This window comes from Rhinolophus sinicus, chromosome 14 (genome assembly GCF_057876585.1).
Source record: "Rhinolophus sinicus isolate RSI-liver-muscle chromosome 14, RSI-T2T, whole genome shotgun sequence".
Taxonomy (NCBI): Eukaryota; Metazoa; Chordata; class Mammalia; order Chiroptera; family Rhinolophidae; genus Rhinolophus; species Rhinolophus sinicus.
The window spans coordinates 124,735,221-124,754,193 of record NC_142514.1 but is presented as its reverse complement, the minus strand read 5'-3'; the positions used below and the strand labels follow the sequence as shown (position 1 = coordinate 124,754,193).

Genomic DNA, 18,973 nt, shown 5'->3' with positions numbered 1-18,973 from the left:
CAGTATGTAGGATGACAGTACAGCCAAGCCACCTAACTTTAGATGTCACTTTCTGCCCATCCCCCTTATCCTTTCTATATAGAAAACTTTTAATGGTCCATAATTATCGTCTATTTGGTAGATTTGCACACTTTCCACTTTTCATCCCAGCAAGACAACTTTGCAGTTATTACTTTGCTTATTAAAACATAAAGTTGGAGGTAGTATCAAAAAGAGGACGAACTGAGAATTGGGCAATGTGAGTAGGACAAAAATTCTGGGAGGAGAAACCTTGAAATTAAAGGTCAGAAGGTATAACTGTGACTTCACGTGACATGAACTTCCTTTATATCAGCTACCTTTTTTTTTACATTAGTGCAGATGTCATAATTTGGCTATTTTGCATTAGAATACATGGGAAATATGGTTGTGTTACCTACGGAATTGAAAATTCTTGAGTGCCTCAGTGATAGGGGTGGACATAAAGAGGTATCCTTTAATAGTGCTCATTATAGAAAATGGGAACTAGGAATTTAGCAACACTAAGAAAATTCTGCTTATAGAGTTTACCAAGTTTCCCTTGGCATTAGACAACTAAGATTTTTTGGCATCTGACTAGTTAATATATTTTTCACTTTGAAATTAGAGTATGGCCTGAAATGGAGAACCAGTTTTTAATCAAAAATGGTTCTCCTCAATGCCTTCATTAACTTCCCATGGTCTTTAATCAACTTACTTGGTAGTTGTTGGGTGATTTCATGTGTCCCTGCTCATTTCTGGAAGTTAAAAGCGTATGTGTCTTCTCATAATGGTCTTTTCAGGGCACACTTCTCTCAGTTTTGCTGGAAACAGTTACATCAAATACCGGCTTTCTGAAAATAGCAAAGAAGAGGACTTTAAACTCGCTCTGCGTCTGCGAACACTGCAAAGCAATGGGATTATAATGTACACCAGAGCAAATCCCTGCATAATTCTGAAGGTAATTAACGTGGGTTATCTTTTCCTGCAGTCAGTTCTCATGTTAATATTTTGGCTCTTGGGTTGGGGACTGCTGAAATCGTTTTGTCTTTCAAATTCAGAACACCAAAAGCTGACTTTAGGGCAAAGGGGAGCAGCAGCAGAACTGGGCAGTGTGCCAACACCCCATTTCCTTTGTACATTCAGCTTCAAAATTGGCTCTTGGTAGATTGGGGCATCTCTCTAGAGTGAGTTCAAGGGCCGGCCTCCTTTGAGCTGTAATCACTCAACAGTTCATTAGAATGTATCTCCTAATCAATTCCACAGTAGGGGTGGTCCTTTAGAAAGAGTGGCTCTATATTCTTCTACCGCATGGGTCTATCCCCACTGACCTCTGAAAGCAACTTCTGTTCTTGCTCAGGGAGGAAGTTGGAGATTTGGGGCATAGAAGATTCCATATGTCCCATCATGACCTTAGTAACCCAATTTTTTAAATCATTCCCAGCCTCGGAAACCTTCCAAAGGCAGCCAGATTTCCTATAGAGTGAGTCTGGCATTTGTACTCAGCTCAGAACTTCTGGTGCCTTCATGAAAACAACAATTATACTAACAGCTTTATATAAACATTTGAGTTTTATTATAAAGTTAATATAATAAATTTGTTATGTGTATGATTATCCCCATTTGATGAAATAGACGATGGAGGTTCAGCGAGGTTAAGTTATTTACCCAAGGTTGCATAGCTAATAAGTGGTAAGGCCTGGACATTCCCTCCTGTCTCTCTCAGTCCATTCTCTTAAATTCCATCCTCTCCCCCTACTCTCAGTCTTACCACTACAACTCATTTTATAAAAATAAAAAAAATCATATTCTGGATATCTGTAGGCCAGATTAAACCCTCCAGTATTGGGAGGAGAAGGGAGAAGAAGGAAGGAGAGATGTTTAATCTAATGTTATTCTTACCACGTTGCTATATCAGTCCATTGTAAGTGCATTCAGAGACACGCTGAGTCTGTCCAGCAGGAAATACCTGTTCAAGCGGAAATGGCTAGCAATGTTTCCTTCCTAGGATTCTATCATTAGGCTTAATTGGGATGATGGTGGACCTTTCTAGCTTCTGTCCTTTGATTGTTTCATAGGTCACATCCAAGTCGATCAGGTGGCCCAGACTTTAATCCTGGAGGGAGAAAAGTATATAGGACATTGAATGCCAGTGGCTTCCCCTATAACATTTGTAGACTTTTACTTACCCACTTGTGGTATTGCCAGGTATTATTTGGAGGCCAAGAGTGAGTGATCAGGGAATTAGTGTTTAAAAGTTGGCTACTTTTGTGGGGAATCTCCCACTATCATTACTCATTTGACTCAGATAATGATTTCAGTTCTGGAAAGGAAAGCAGTATTTTTAAAAGAAAGCAAGAGACACTCTGGATGTGCAGTTTTAGAGAACAATCAATTCAAATCAAATATTCATGGTAGAAGAAAAAAATCTCGAAGGCCTAAGTCCCGTCTTTATTCCGTGCTGGCCCCAAAGCACCTTACCTTCGGTCATTAGATCACTTCCTAAACAGCCCTGTGAGGTCGGGGTTGGTATAATTGCTTGTAAAATGCACATCCCTTTCAGAGATACCAACTCCTTGGGGCTCTGCTTGGATGTCCCCGACTTTCCTCTTTTCTCCGTCAGCCTCTAACATGGCTGGTGGTTGCATCCTTATGAGGCAAATACTTTGTATTAGCAAATCTCTTATATAGCATTAAATTTGAGAGAGAGAAAAAAAAACATTGGACCTGGATGGCTTGACCCTAAAATGGAGCTTGTCATTTGACACTTCACTGGCAAATGTCTAAAATGTGCTGATCCCTGGGGATGGAAAAAAAGAATAATTAAACCTTTTAGGCAGCTCTAGCTCCTATGGTAGATTGTATTTCATGAAACAAGCATGTGTCTGAAAGTAAATTGAATCTCTATAAATGGAATTCTTATAAACTAGGGATGGTTGCTATTTGAAGGGAGACTCTCATTAATCCTTTTGTGATGTGAATAATCGCCCCCATTCTGTCTGTTCTGTAAGTTTGCTTTTCATATGTTGGGCTTACCCAAAGCAGAACACAGCTGTACTGAACTAATGCAGATATTCTCCTGTAGTCGCCAGGAATATCCACTTAGGGGATTTGAATCTGTTTGCTTAACATTTTCAGCCTCATGCAAGATTTAATTTCATTGGTTTTAGGTATGGTATGTGCCTTGTACTTTGGTTCAACGACTATATTGAAATGCTTTGTTTAAAGTGCACTCTTGGTTGTTTATATTTTCCCAGTTAGAGCACATTCTCTAAAAAGTACTTAAGACAATCAGTACAGTGAAGGGCACCCCTTGAAGACTGTTAAGAACTGCACGGAGACCTCAAGAAGTGAAAATGCTCATGAACAGGCAGAACTGATATCTCTAGTAGCAATAAAGGTGCTCGTTCTTCTGTTTACCATTGATACCCTGGTTACTTCCAAAAGAGATTCCAGTTTTACTATAAACACCCAAATGCAATAAAAATCAAAGCACCGTTAAGATAAAAACAAAAGATTCAGAGCCAACCCATGAAGTGGGAAGGGCAAAATATCATTGAAAAATATAGACCAAGGGTTGCTACTTCAGTTGAACACAAACCATAACTCTGAGTTTCCTGGCAGCCAAAGCAAGAATGAAAATGGTGGGATTGGTTCTGTGGCTCTCCTAAACCTATAATAGAAAACATGTCACATCATGAAGAGAGATTTGCCAGACACAGCTAGCTTTTTCCCTATTCCAGTCTTTCAGGTCCAGTATTAGAGCAAAAGCACACTTCCTTCGTTGTTAATCTAGAAATATCACATATTTTATCTTTTGGGGAAGTCGTGTATTATATATTGCTTCATTTTGATGAGTCTCAAGTATGGCTAGCTTAAGACTCCAGGATTCAACGGAAGATGGTCAGGGACAATTCATTTGGTTTTTAAAACAGCCCACTTGGGAAAGTATATAGTTTACTGCCCATGATGAGCAAAAAATGAGTATTTATCTTTAGGTTTATTTGAATGACTAGAGTGAGATTCAGTGCTCATATCTTTTCAGCTTATCTCCAGTGCCGTTTTCACCCTGTCAGAGTGAGTCACATGCAAGGAGTGTGAACATCAGGGGTGGTTTATCATCCAGTCTGCTTTACCCTTAATCTGTTCACAGATATTTATTTACTAATGACTGTTTTTCTTAAGAGATAGGAAAGTGAAATACTTGCTTTTCATTTACTGAATGATTATAAATTCGAGTTTTTCATCAAAATAAAATTCCATTGATTTTTAAAAACAAACAAAAAACAACAGCCCACTTGGACTGTCCAGATCTTTCTTTTTTTTTTTTTTTTTTTTTTAATTTATTGGGGTGACAACTATTAGTAAAATTACATAGATTTCAGGTGTACAATTCTGTACTACATCATCTATAAATCCCATTGTGTGTTCACCACCCAGAGTCAGTTCTCCTTCCATCACCATATATTTCATCCCCCTTACCCTCATCTCCCACCCCCCTCAGAAGAGTAACAAGGAAGCTCCTCACAAGATTCCAGAGTTCTGAGCAGAGTACCACTGAGAAGTGAGTTAACATGTTACAATAATAATAAAATACCGAAAAGTTAACAAAGTGTTTTCACATACATGTATTTTTTATTCTCACTCTCCCGTGTATAGATCTTTTTTTAACCTGTGAGGAAACAGGTTCAAAGAAATTCTGTGACTTGCCCAAAGTGACAGCTAGTCAGTAGGGCCTCTGACAGAGGCAAACAGGCTGGGAGTACTACAAGTGTTTATCAAAAGAAAAGACTTGGAGCGCTGGTATGATAATTTATTCATTCAAAACATATTTTTGAGCACTTACTGTGTGCCAGATAGCTATTAATGGCAGCCTTGAAAACAGGTTTTTATAAAGTCCCCTCTGGAAAGAATATGTAATAACCCTTTATATGTGTTATGATTGTGGTCATTTCCTAGAGCCACACACCAAGGATCTGAAGAAATGAGACCGTTAGCATACTTTGAACTTTTTTTACCCAAAATCCTGTTTTCCTGCAAGATAACTAACTTCTTGCCACTCTGATATGTTGTCTCCCAAGCTGCAATCCACTGAAGATCTGAGTTAAAGCACATCAGTGATTTGAAACAACCCTGAGCACCTAAATATTTTGTAACATTAGGGCTATGCTCTCCAAATTATGCATTACATTGAACAAATTGCCTATCTCCCCCACCCAGTACATCATTTCAGATCATTGCTATGGCTTTTTCTTACAGTTTCATGCATACCCCAATTTCTACTAAAATATCTCTCCCTTTGATTTGAGAAAGCTTTGTCCTCTTAAAAGAGAGATCCTTTAAAACTGGGTAAGCCCTATTCTGAAGACAGAGAAAAATTAAATATGATCAGAGTATAATTTTCCAGTATGAGAGGATATAAAAGCATTCTTTTCTCTCCATGGTATAATATACTTGTGAAATAGCAAACGATTAACTTTTTGTAAGGCAGCTTTGGGCATCAGTGTTCTAGTTTGTCAGCTAAACAAGGCTTATAATTCCAAACTCCTCGAATTTTCAAGATACAAATGAATTTTATCTTTAAAAAAGCTGGGGATCATGTAGGCCTCTGGCTTCATATTTATTCAGTGGTGTTTCTGCTGGTATTTCTTTCAACAGAAAAAAAAAGGGGGAAACGTAACAGTGCTCAGTGTCAGTATGCGATAACTTTATGTTTCTTAGTTACAGAGCTTCAGTGTATGTGAGTATATCAGAGCCATATCCGATCTCCTGGGTAAATTTGTAACTTGGTTATTATCCCAAGAGGTAGGGAGTAGGGTTAGGGAGGAAAATGGACCAAATAATATATTAATTGAACACGTCCTTTTACAAAACCTTAGATGAATCGTACCCTCACCACCAGATTTTCCTTGATAGACCACTTTCTAGCCATGAAGCATAACAGCAGATGGACTGTGCAGAGGAAGGTAGTCCCCAAAGTCACATTTGGCCATTTTATTACTCACATTAAAATAAAAATATGGGTATTATCCAGGAATTGTCACTGAGCGAGTATTCTGATGATTTACAATATCTGTTCAGTCCATTTTGTTGAACAAAAAAAATGACAAAGGCAACAACACAAGTTACACAGGAAAGCTCTCTGAAAAGAAAATAAATATTTGTCTCCAGTCTTTTACATTCATACATTTGCATTACAGAGCAGAGTATGTATGTACTAACTGTGTATGATGTGGCTAACCATTCTGTAGTAGACACAGTCTCCATGTAATTTAATCCACAGCAGTTATCTCTGCTCTCCAGATAAGGGGTCAGAAACCCAGAGAGGCTAACCTGGTAACTCTCTCCAGGTGACCTGGGTGATACAGGACAAAGCCCCAGTTCGATTTCCCATTCCTAAATTCCCAGGGCTCTGCCTGGTTCACAGAGCCCTGTGTCTTCCATATATACAGAGGGTGTCGAAAAAAAATGTATACAATTTTAAGAAAGGAAACAACTGTATTAAAATTAAGCTGATGGTAACCACCTTGAGCACGTCTAGTAATTGCAGAAATCAAATGTGACTTGTATTCATTTTTCGTTATTGGTATATATTGAATATTACAATTTGAATACAATTTTTTTTCTCTTTCTTAAAATGTGTATACCTTTTTTGGAGATATTATATATAATATATTTATATATATCAGGAAGAGAGGGTGCCAGAGAATCCATGGAGCCATAGAGGCATAAATGAGAATCCCAAAGAATGGGTTATCTCTGGAACATACTGAAGCATAGAGAAATACTCCATTTGTGAGAATGCAGTAATCCCTAACAGGCCTGTCATGAGTCAAACACATTTTGGAAAGACTGGTTCAGTGTATTTTTATGAATTCGGGTGACATTTATACCTCCTTAGCTCTTAGTGACCTGGAAGGTCTGTCTTCCTTTCCCTTGTTGGGAACAGGGTGTACAGGATGTATCTATAGGGCATATTAAACAGCACTCTGGTGTCATTCCCCGCACAGATCGTGGATGGCAAGCTGTGGTTCCAGCTGGACTGTGGCAGTGGCCCAGGAATCTTGGGCATCTCGGGCCGCGCGGTCAACGATGGGAGCTGGCACTCCGTCTTCCTGGAGCTCAACCGCAATTTCACGAGCCTGTCCCTGGACGACAGCTACGTGGAGCGGCGCAGGGCACCCCTCTACTTCCAGAGGCTGAGCACCGAGAGTACCATCTACTTTGGGGCCCTAGTGCAGGCCGATAACATCCGCAGCCTGACCGACACGCGGGTCACACAGGTGCTGAGCGGCTTCCAGGGCTGCCTGGACTCGGTCGTGCTGAATAACAACGAGCTGCCCCTACAGAACAAGCGCAGTAGCTTCGCCGAGGTGGTGGGCCTGACCGAGCTGAAGCTGGGCTGCGTGCTCTACCCTGATGCGTGTGAGCGCAGCCCCTGCCAACATGGGGGCAGCTGCACCGGCCTGCCCTCCGGGGGTGAGTGCAATGTGCGCTGGGGACCCTGCCAGGAAAAAGGTGGGGTGGAGGAGTGGGGTGGGGGAGGGATGGACCTGCAGGGGACCTCCCTCTCACATGTGTTACCAACCCAAGTGCTCTCCCTGCGAGGAGTATTCACTGAAGATGCTAGCAGAGCTTCTTAATCTCCTTTACAGCAGTCCAGAGCTTGGCAATGACAGGAATGTCCAGTTTAGCCAATCCATTTGCAGCATCCCATAGGTGCAGTTCAGTGACCACAGGAGCCCAGAGATGCTATCACAGCTGCCCCCTTCCCTGTCCACCCCACACCCTTCCAGGCCTCAGCAGCTTGGAGGAATAGGACCCCCTTTTAAGTGTTTGCCCTCGAGTCACTTGCACGTCACTGCAGAATGATTGGTAGCAATCTGAGTTATGACCACCACCCACAATTTTTTCACACGTAGGCAGATATAATTGTACCAGAAGCTAAAGGGGGGATGCGGAGGGTAAACCCACCACCCCAGAATAGAAATATAGTGGAGATGCTTTGGAGCATGGTTTTAAAATGTGTGTATTAAAAGTAAGTCTAGTGACAACTCTATAAAGGAGTGGAAAGTCAAGAGTAAGGACAGGGAGGGCAATTTACATGAAACCTCAGGACAGATAAATAGCCAATGAGGGTATGATGCTTTACCCCAATAAAATTTTTTCCCAAAGATACATCATGAAGATGAAAGAAAGAATAGGGTGGGCCCCCCCAAAAAAGAGTGGGGAGACGTACAGAGGATTTCTATTGTTCGAGGGAAGAGCCAAGATTATGTAAGTCTTAGGAGTCTAAAGATAAACCCCGTCTTTACCTAGGTGAGGTATCTGCTAATGCAAACTAGGTCAGGCGCTCTCCCAGTTGAAGGTTTTGCCACCTCCTAACAGCCCAGCCACTGATTCCACTCCAGCCCCTTTGCGGAGTCTCTCAGCGGTAGTGTGATTAGCAAATTTAAACCTTCCTCACAAATCACTTAGAGATTCTGCTGTGCACATTACCATCTAATGTTCGTGAAGCCCAACTCCAAATTTAGAGTCCATTTTATTATTAGAATGTTATAAACTGTCCATGAAATGATGCACTGCCGAAATACAGACACCAAAGTTATTTAGACTTGCACATGTTACCGCCACAATGAGGGCCAAGTGCCCTGGGGGAAAATTTCTGCCTTCTCGATTTAAGAAATCTATTTGCTGTTTTTACTGTCTCAGCAGTATATGTAAATAAAGGGTTGTTATGGTGCCATAATTCCCGAATGATGGGCAGTAACTATACTTCAGTGGTTCTATAAACCAGCCCATTATGACAAGTCATGGCCAGTTTTTCACCAGGAAAACAATTCTGCCAGTGTGAGCCATCTACAATATATAAAAGGAGCATATAATTAAATTGGGTTGAAATAGAACACCACTCCATGTCAAATGCTGGGTGCAGAGCCACAAATTGTAACATACTTTTAACGATGGCAGGACATTGTTTTTGCTGGCGAAGCTATGGGCCTCCACAATGGGTTATCTTTAAAATAATAATGATAAGCACTGCATTAAGGAAAAGACCGTGGAATCTTGCTTTCAGCGTGCCTTTTAAGTTTGTGGGTTTTTTTTTAATTGCCATGAAATCTTTAAGTATTCAGTGCAGGTATGTTCATGAAATGACTATGACCCAAATGAGAAACAACAAATTTCCTCTATTTTTTAATTTCGTTTGGTTTAACCCCATTCCATCTCTGAGGACCCACCTGTCGTATACTTTTCACACGGCCTAAAGAACTTGCGTTCCCCTCCCCAGGGGCCCAATCTTGCCTATATGCTCTCTCATGCTCCTCTTTGGGCCCCTGCACCCCACTCCCCCCTGTGATTGCAATTGAGATTCCACAACAGGTGAAACAGAAACCTGTTCCACAACAGGAACAGATGCCCTTTCTTCCAAGGTGATAGAGCCTCTTATCTGTTCATGTCTCTCCTGTGTACTTGGTGGCTTATGTTTTCCTAAAACAAAGAAATTATCTTCTCTCACCTCCATTTACACAACTCCCTTCTCTCAAGCCTCCTACCTCTGTTTAATTGAGGGGGCACCGTGGTCCGTATCTCAGCAGCCCCCAGGGCATCGTCCAGATGGAGCAATCTGGGGCTCTCATGCACAGCAGTACAGAGCCCAGGGCTAGCAAACTCCTTGATACCCACCGGGAAGTCCAAGAAGAGGGCTTCTGTTGCATCTCTGAGGAACCAAAGGCCCAGGATTTCTCTTCTGACGTGTGAGGAGGTACCTACCTGCTTCCTCGCTGTAGGGATGAGGCCTTGGCTTCTAAGAAAAGAGAGAGAATCCATTTTCTTGCCCCCATTATCTGTTCATATTAGAGGAATTTTTTGCTGGGTCCCTGTATCCTATCCGCAAATTCCCTAAATTGGTGGCAAAAAGGGAAGGGGAGGGGACGTAGCGGGGGAGAAAAGAAAGAACCAACAATTTGGCCTTTAACTCATATCTGTGAAACTATGTAGCTAATTATAAGGTTATTTAAAATAAGGGGAAAATCATCTTAGTTATGATTGGTAGTTTAAAAAGAACAATAAGACTGAGTTATTAATGAAAGAATATTCATGCCATAAAGAATTCCCTCGGCTGCCAGGAGTGTCTAATCATAGGGAGAGAGTCTTGCTTCCCCAGATCAAAAGCTGGAATGCATGCAGTATTCAAAGAGGAAATCTGGGCTAGAGAAAGTAGCGTGAGGTGCTTAGAATGGGACTCCAAGCACATGAGAATGTTGATTTAAAAAAAAAAAAAAAAAAATCTAACTGTTGTTGAAACCCTGTGCTATGTGTTACTCTAAAATTCCAGCATACATATTTTAGCATAATCATTCTCTTGACCACTGAAGAATACTGGAGTATTGGTCACTGGCTGTCCTGGTGACAGACCCACTCTCAAACTGTGGCTATCCTATCACAGTATTCCAGAACATTCAGAGTTTTTAAAACAGGCACCTACAACAAGAAGCATGTTCTTTCAGAGAAACAGGATTCTGCTTTAACCACCTCCAAATCTAATCAAACCCTTGGCATGAAAGGCAAGGAAGCCACATCTGCCAGCTTGGAATTACATGATCAGCATGTTTTACCAGTGTTATGACTCTGGCTGTCCCAGGAGCAGGCCATGGGGACCCCAGGGGAGTCAGAGCTCAGAACACTGACTTGTAATAAGAGTGTAAATATGACTCTGTAAATCAACCACAGAGGGGAGGCTCTCTCAGTAAAGCCTGAAAATTACATGTATTTCATAAACATGAACTGGAAATAGCAATCACTGTGGAGAAGAAATGGCCTGGTCCCATCCTGACCCCTGAATTTCCAGACCCAGTGGGTAGGGAGCAGCCCAGTGAGCACCCACAATCTGAATAAGGAGTCCTCAGTCCTCCATGCCTTCTCCTGAGCTTAAGCCCATTACCGGAAAACCTAGTTGAGGCTAAGCTATAATTTGGCACAGCAATTAGCAAGCCAGGCAGTCACCAGACCAAAAATAGTTATTCAGACAGCTTTGCATGAGACTGGAAGTTTAAATTTTAAAGTGAAAAGTTGCCGTTTGTTAAAATCTACTGTGTGCTTGGTACTTTGCTAAGTGCTTACCTTGCAAGTGCTTATTCGTTGTGATACTTAATTCTCACAAGAATACTCTGGGATCAGTTCTTCCCCCCATCCACCCTCTTTTTACAGACAAAGAAACAAGCCAGAGCAGTTAAACAACTAGCCCAGCAAACACAGCTAGTAAAGTGGGGAAGCTAGGATTTGATCCAGGTTTGTGAAACCCTCCAACCTATGCTCTTAACCCTTGTTACTCAAAGTATGTCCAGAGACCAGCAGCCTCTGCGTCACTGGGAATGTTAGAAATGCAGCATCTCAGGTCCCACCCCAAACCCACTGAATTAAAATCAGTATTTTAACAGGATCCCTAGGTGATACACTGATTTCTCTCTGTGTCTCTTAACTGCCCTGAAACCTAAGAAAACTTAGATTGGTGCAAAAGTAATTGCTGTTTTTGCAATTATTTTTAGCCTTTTAAACCTCAATTGCTTTTGCACCAACTTAATAGTTCCTTTTTTTGTTTTCACATATTGTACATGGTGGATCTCAGACTCTGAGGTGTGTCCACATCACCTGAGGACCTTATTAAAATGAGACTTTATTATAGAAGAGTCTTACCTGTTAAAGGAAAAAGAAAATCTATTTACTTGCCTCCATCATTTGCTGTCCAGGTCAGAAGAATCTTCTGCTAGGTCACTGAATCATAATTGCAAATTCCTGAACTTTCTACCAAGAAAAATTTCTCAGTGAAAAGTTAGGGGGGGGAAAAAAAAGACCCAAACCTATGAATCAGAATCCCAGAATCTGCGAGGGTGGAATTCAGGCATCTCTCTTTTTAACAAGTCTCCAAAGTACTATGCACATCTGAGTTTGAAAACCGCTAATATTTGGAAATCTCAGTAAATTCCGTGTTTGCAAGAATGTGAGTCAGTGAATTTCAGAAGCGCTAAGCCAACATAGGACATTCTGGAATTGAATGTCAGATGCTCATCCTGCATTTTTATAATTGTTTTCATGTAAAAATTGAACTCCACACAGTTAGGTGTTTGGGTTCACCCTTCAAAGATAAAAGTAATAGTGTCTACCTACTTCCTCTAAGCATGAAACAACAAGTTCTTAGCTGTTACAGATAATTGGGCATAAAAGTGTTTTCAGCAACAAAACTATCCATGCTACTTTGGGTGATATTTTGCTGAGTATTTTGTGTCCCTAACTTGTAAGGATCTAGATCATTTTGGTCCATCAGACTTTAATTAAGTGCCTGATGTGTGCTGGGCTCTATGTTAAATTCTGGGGTCCCACAGCTGTTTCTGTGACCAACGGATCCCACTGTATGGCCTCCCTCCCCTCACAGCTGGCTTAGGGGAGTTGAATAATGTCCCCCATCTGTGCTCAATCCACTGGTACATTGAACACAGAGGGCAGAAAAGGGAAAAACCATGCTCCCAGTGAAGGTACAGTGAAGATAATTCGAGTTTCGTTGCTTATGGGGAAAACCTTTTTTCTGGGTGGCTTTCTTCTAAATACCGAGTTAAATTTTTCGTTAATATATAATTGGGAAAACCCTCATGGTAATAGCATTACTAACTAATAGAGAAACGCAAAATCCTAAAGGAATCAGATTATATGCAGACACAAAAGAACATGCTAGAAGATGAGAACTTACTGTGTGCCTAATGTTAACACGTTAAATGTTTCCAAATCCTCAAAGAAAATATTGAAAGCTTGTCCCTGTATACAATGTATGAAATGTGAGCCAGCTTTCCTAGGGCAAGTTACGGGTCCCATCTTCAAAGGTTTTTATTTTACAAGGTCTAGAGGTATTGTATGTACCCTGCTTGGTGAAAGAGAAAAGTCAGAGTGACTACAAGTTGAAATGGTGAAGAAATAGCAGAGGCCATGACCTGTAGCTGAGCTCCTCCCACTGAGGTTTAGCATCTCACGTGATAATACACCCTCTAGAAGTTTCAGTATTTCCCAATTTTCAGCCTAAAAGTCGGAATCAAAAACTCCCATCGCTTTCAGTTGTTTGGTTTATCAGTAACACAGAAACAGAGCTGATTTTAGAATCTATAGTCATTGCAATAATGACCACAATAAAGCACCTAATGTTTGTGTGCTGCATTGTGGTTGATGGATCCGGAAACTTATTATCCTCTGTGAAGTGGGTATTAATGAGCTCAATTATCAAATAAAAATAGGGAGGGTCCTAGAGGTCAGGCGGCTTTGCCTGTGAACACACCCAGCTGCTGGGTAAAAGCCAGAACATACCCTTGCGTCCAGGGCCTCACCGCCGTATCACAGCTGCCTCCCCAATCATGTAAGTTCTGGGAGTTTCTAAATGAAATCCGTAATTCAGCAAGCATAGCACTTGATGCTGACTTCAGATCCCAAGTGCTAGTTGCACATTTGTCGTTATTTCCACCTTTGTGCAGCCAGCAGATGTTTTCTTATCGAGGCACCCCAACCGAATCGGAACGATGTTCACCTACGCTGGCAAGAAGGACCCAGGGTTGAGGCCATTACCTGGGTGAATCAGGTCAGAAAACGACTAATAAGTCAAAGGAGTAAGATAGGAATTATCTTGATTATTTGCCTGCACAGCCCAAATTCACTCTGTAATTGCTCAAACCATTTCTATTTTTGCATTTAATGGGTTTTGCGATGTTCTTCTTTGAGCAAAGAAAGGAGGGGGCGTTTTAAGTTTGTCTGGGTGCCGATTTCAAAACCATCTGCATCCACTATAACTAAAAGTATGGTAGACAAGAGCACAGCTTTGAGGCAAGGCTTAAAAATACACTTCTCATTCTGCCAGATTTGAAAGGAGAGAAGCTGTGTCATTGTTTTCCTTGGTGTTGTTTTGTTTTGTTTTGTTTTGTGTTTTAACATGTATCTCAATACTGTTAGGTTGGTGCAAAAGTAGTAATTGTGGTTTAACAAGTTAAAAATAACTGCAAGAACTGCAATTGCTTTTGCACCAAATTAATACCACAGTAGGACAATTGTCTGTTTTCAAATCTGGAAACTGGTATAAAGTGGTATCTGCCACTTACTGACTATCTAACTTTGGGCAAACCAACTTATTTAAGCCTCAGTTCCCTCATTTGTCAAATAACTATAATAATAGTACTTACACCATAAGGTTCTTATCAAGAATTAAATAGGAAGTTCTTCAAATTTTTCCTAGCACCTAATAAGCTGTTGGTCTTGCCAATTAATGATTTCCTTATTTGACATTTTCCCCCAACCCAGAAAAAAAAATCTACTGTTTTTAATAAGACTTTGAAATTATCTACTGAATTTTGTTTTACGTTTATAAAAATTAAAATATTATGTGTGATCAAATAATGCCTGGACATCTCTTGAAATTCTGTTCCTTTTATTTGTGTTTCCTATCAACATATGGTAATGCTTGGGAAGAGCAGAAACTTTATTATGCTATTATCTTTATTATTGAACGATTATTTGGCTCCCAGAAAGGGTATCTGATACTGTTCATCTCTGTGTCTCATCAGCTCCCTGGAGAGTTGTGGGGAGTAACTATGATCCCCTCCTTCTCTTCCCTAGCAAGTAATGAGTTCTGGCTCATTGACAGGTTCCAATGCCAATACAGTTTTGTAGAAAGATTTGAGAATCCGAAAGCCTGGATTTAAGTTCAAATTCAGTCATTTACTAGCTGTATGTCCTTGAACAAACCACTAACCTCTCCAACACCCTATGGAGTTGGGATGTTAATGGGCCTCTTATTTTTCCTTCACAGAATTATGATCCTTCATAGAATGACTGAAAGTGATTCTAAACCACTAAAGCGTTAGATCACTTAGTATCATTATGGCAGACTTACTGATATTATAAAAATTATTAATAATAGGGCCCAGGCTGGAATAACAAGATCATAAATAATACTTTGTGAGAATAGGTTAATTTTGATTAGCAAGCCTCTTTCATAGAGCCAAGCAATAGATATTACTCTTCTTTCATTAAAATTTTTTTTAAAAATCTGACCACTTTTTTAACGATCCAATTGTTTTTCCCTCTCATTGTGTTAACATAAAAATGCCTCCAAATTTAAAATTCTCAAAGCAAGATTTCTCCCAAAGGGTCTCTACCTCCTTTGTCCCATGGGTTTGAGATCACGAGAGCAGATCCTTTACAATTTGCTTTTTTTTTTTATTATTTATTAAATTTATTGGGGGTGACACTGGGTAGTAAAATTATATAGGTTTCAAGGGTACATTTCTATAATAAAGCATCTATATATTGCATTGTGTGTTCACCACCCAGTCAGTTCTCTTATCATCACCATCTATTTGATCTCCTTTACCCTCCTCTACCATCCCCCTCCCCCTTACCCTCTGGTAACCAGTAAACTGTTGTCTCTGTCTATGAGTTTTTGTTTCTTTGTCTCGTTCCTTTGTTGCTTTCAGTTTTATATCTCATGTATGTGTGAAGTCATATGGTTTTCAACTTTTTCTGTCTGACTTATTTCACTTAGCATGATAATCTTAAGATACATCCATGTTTTCGCAAATGGCAGTACTTCATCTTTTCTAATGGCCGTGTAATAATTCCATTGTGTATATGTACCACATCAAAGGATAGAAAATTGGTTGTTTCCATGTCTTGGCCACCGTGAATAATGCTGCAATGACCATAGGAGTACATATATCTTTACGGATCAGTGTTTTCAGATGTTTTTGGTAGATACACAGAAGAGGGATTTCTCAGTCATATGGTAATTCTATTCTTAATTTCTTGAGGAACCTCTGTACTGTTTTCCATAGCAGCTGTACCAATTTATCTTCCCACCAGCAGTGTATGAGGGTTCTTTTCTTTCCACAGCCTCTCCTGCACTTGTTATTACTTGTCTTGTTGATGGTAGCCATTCTAACTGGTGTGAGGTGGTATCTCATTGTGATTTTGACTTGCATTTCCCTAATAACTACCATATTTCCCCGAAAATAAGACTGGGTCTTACATTAATTTTTGCTCCAAAAGACACATTAGGACATATTTTCAGGGGATGTCTTATTTTTTCATGTACAACAATTACATGTATTCAAGTACAGTCATGTCATCTTTTTTCTGGAACATTGTCATAACGTGCTAAATGCGTCCATATGGCTGACGATTTTAACTGGGACTTATTTTCGGGGTAGATCTTATTTTCAGGGAAACACTGTAGTGAAGTTAAGCATTTTTTTCATATAAAATCCAGATAGAGAGTGTAATGAAGTGAGATTTTTGAAAATAGAGTTCAGGATAATACTGAACACGTCAGGACTCTGGTACCAGACTGCTGGAGCTCAAATCCATACTAGCTTCTTGACTGTGAATAAGTAATCAACTTCCCTGTACACAAGTTTCCTCATCTATAAAATGCAAATGATAATAGTCCCTTTGTCACAGGCTTACTTGGAGAATTAAATGAGTTAATATACGTAAAGTGCTTAGAATTGTCCTTAGCACATAATAAATGTCATGTAAGTGTTAGCTATCATCATCGTCTTCTTCAAAATGGACAGCAAGTGTTCTCAGTTGTAGAACAGAGCTCCTCCATTGTGTACGGTTTTCTCCAGAGTAGGTCTAGTGTCCCCACTTGGCTGCCATCATACCCTGTGCCTATTCTCATAGTAGTTTTGTAGCTCTCTTTATGCTCGTAGTATCAGTTTTTCTGTCTTTGTATCCCCAGTGCCTGCCATAGTCCCTATTCCAGGGGTGCACTGGTAAACCAGCTCTCTAAAAAAAAAGCCTTGATTTGTAGCATTTACTGATTTCTGTGGTTTAAATACTCCCACCATGGCTGATGTCAGACTACCAGTGGGTTAATAACTGGCCTGCCAAACTCCCAAATGTTTAACACTCAGCTCTCGTGACCCTGCCTGAGCTGGCGCCAGCACACCACTGCTTAGGCCCTCAGTCAGTGAATAGGTTAATCAGTCAGGCTAGCTGCTGCATCAAGTAGTGGTAGACATCCCCTAAAAGATAATGAAAATTGTCAAAATGCAGAAGGAAATGTGTGGGAGCAAAATAGTGCACTAGAAGTAGTGCCTCTTTAAATTCTGGTCTTCCAAGGCACAGGGACATCAAATCAAAGAAATCAAACCCACGACCCTTGTGAGAATCCAGTTTCCATGATAGTGATTCAAATGTCCCTTATTGCCAGACAGTCCTTCCTTGCTCCTCCCTTGCCCCCTACTACGTCTGCTGTAGTTTTATTTGAGCAGGTGCCAGAACCATGCCAAGTAGGACCTGGAGAGTGAGGAGTTGTACCTGAGCTGACTCACCTTGCCTTAGATTCCCCCTTCTTGACTTTCCTCTCTCCCCATCACTGACATGCTTTCCCAAGTCCTGTAATGCAGCTGTTCCCCCCGCCTCCTTAATCTAAAAAGGAATATAGTTCATCCTCATAAGTTACTGTAAATGGTATGCCTTCCTGGTCAAGAATTAGCCATGTGACACAAAGAAGCATTTTTCTCAATCCTAACTGCTTTCGGCAATCCCCAATTCCATTTAGGCGAGCAAATTCCCAAATTGGAAAAGAATAATCCCAAATCAGCATAATTTGAAGCAAATGTATCTCACACTACTACATCTTGCCCACAGACGTCAGGCTGACCATCTTTGGACACGGTTTGCATCTTAATGGTCTTTCCTTATAAGTTAGTTCCCTTGTGTTTCATCGGCGTTGATTTAAGAGTGTTGTATCTCTCTCTCTGAGCCTCAGTCTCTGGCCCTCAATGTTTCTTGGTGCCAGAGAGCCTGGGACTACAAGTTCTCTCCTCTTGGGAATGTAAAGATTTCTCTCCTGCACCTGCCTCCTGAATATGAGTCTTTCTCTGAACCTATGAATACCCACACGCAATCATAATGTCCTCCTCCTGTACATGAGAGTTATCTGATTCAGTAAAACATCCATGAGAGCATACACTATTTCAATCTATAGATTATTAACTTTCTTATATATATAGAGATCAATCTACGAAATCCCAGCGTCAGTTACTGACCACTTGGGGAGCAGAGATTAGCCTCAGAGCCCTTCAAATAAAAGTGAGGATGACTATTTACAGTATTTATGGAGTAAAGTAAATGTGATATGCTCATTAGATGCTAAGACCCACAACCACCCTTCCTCTACCACCACCCAATCCACCAAATATTAGAAACCAGGCCTTTGCCCTCTCTCTGGGCAGGTGAGAAGGGTCATTACTGGGGAAATTGACCAACCCAAAGGTACAGACACAGTATATAGTTAACAGGCGCTAATCATGTGCTTAGAGCTTCCCATCGGATTTCTAATTTTCTACCACTCCATTCTTCAATATGAGCGGATAAGCCAGAACTACCAGACAATGAAGGAAATCCTATAATTTCAAATATAGAGAATATATTAAGGTTCTCCAGAGAAACAGAACCAATAGGATGGATGGATGGATGGATGGATGGATGGATGGATGGATGGATGGATGGATTGATTTTAAGAAATTGCCTCACAGGATTGTGGTAGCTGAAAAGTCTGAAATCTGTAGAGCAGGTCAGCAGGCTGGAAATTCATGTAAGAGTTGATTTTACAGTCTTAAATTTGAAATCCTCAAAGCTGGAATCTCAGGCAAGATTTCTATGTTGCAGTCTTGAGGTAGAATTCCTTCTTCTTAAGGCCTTCAACTGAATGAATAAGGTCTACTTACATTACTGAGGATAATATGCTTTACTTAAAGTCAACTAATTCTTAAATGTTAATCATATCTACAAATACCCTGACAACATCTGGACTAGTGTTTGACCAACAACTGGGCACCATAGCCTAATCAGTCTGACACATACAATTTACCATCACAGAGACTAAAATACAGAAACAAAGAAAAGCAACTTGGAAGAAACTATGCAGGCAGAAAACTTC

General features: G+C 40.5%; 1 protein-coding gene across 6 annotated transcripts in view; it reads left to right on the top strand.

The window, feature by feature from the left end:
• The window catches only part of FAT3 (FAT atypical cadherin 3), a 634,277-nt gene that overhangs the window by 598,810 nt on the left and 16,494 nt on the right, over window positions 1-18,973 (top strand). For all 6 annotated transcript variants that reach the window (XM_074335616.2, XM_019737552.3, XM_074335615.2 and 3 more), the window contains 2 exons: window positions 801-958; window positions 7,008-7,476. In XM_074335616.2, coding sequence (XP_074191717.2) covers window positions 801-958; window positions 7,008-7,476 — 627 coding nt within the window. The remainder of the gene's footprint in view (window positions 1-800; window positions 959-7,007; window positions 7,477-18,973) is intronic.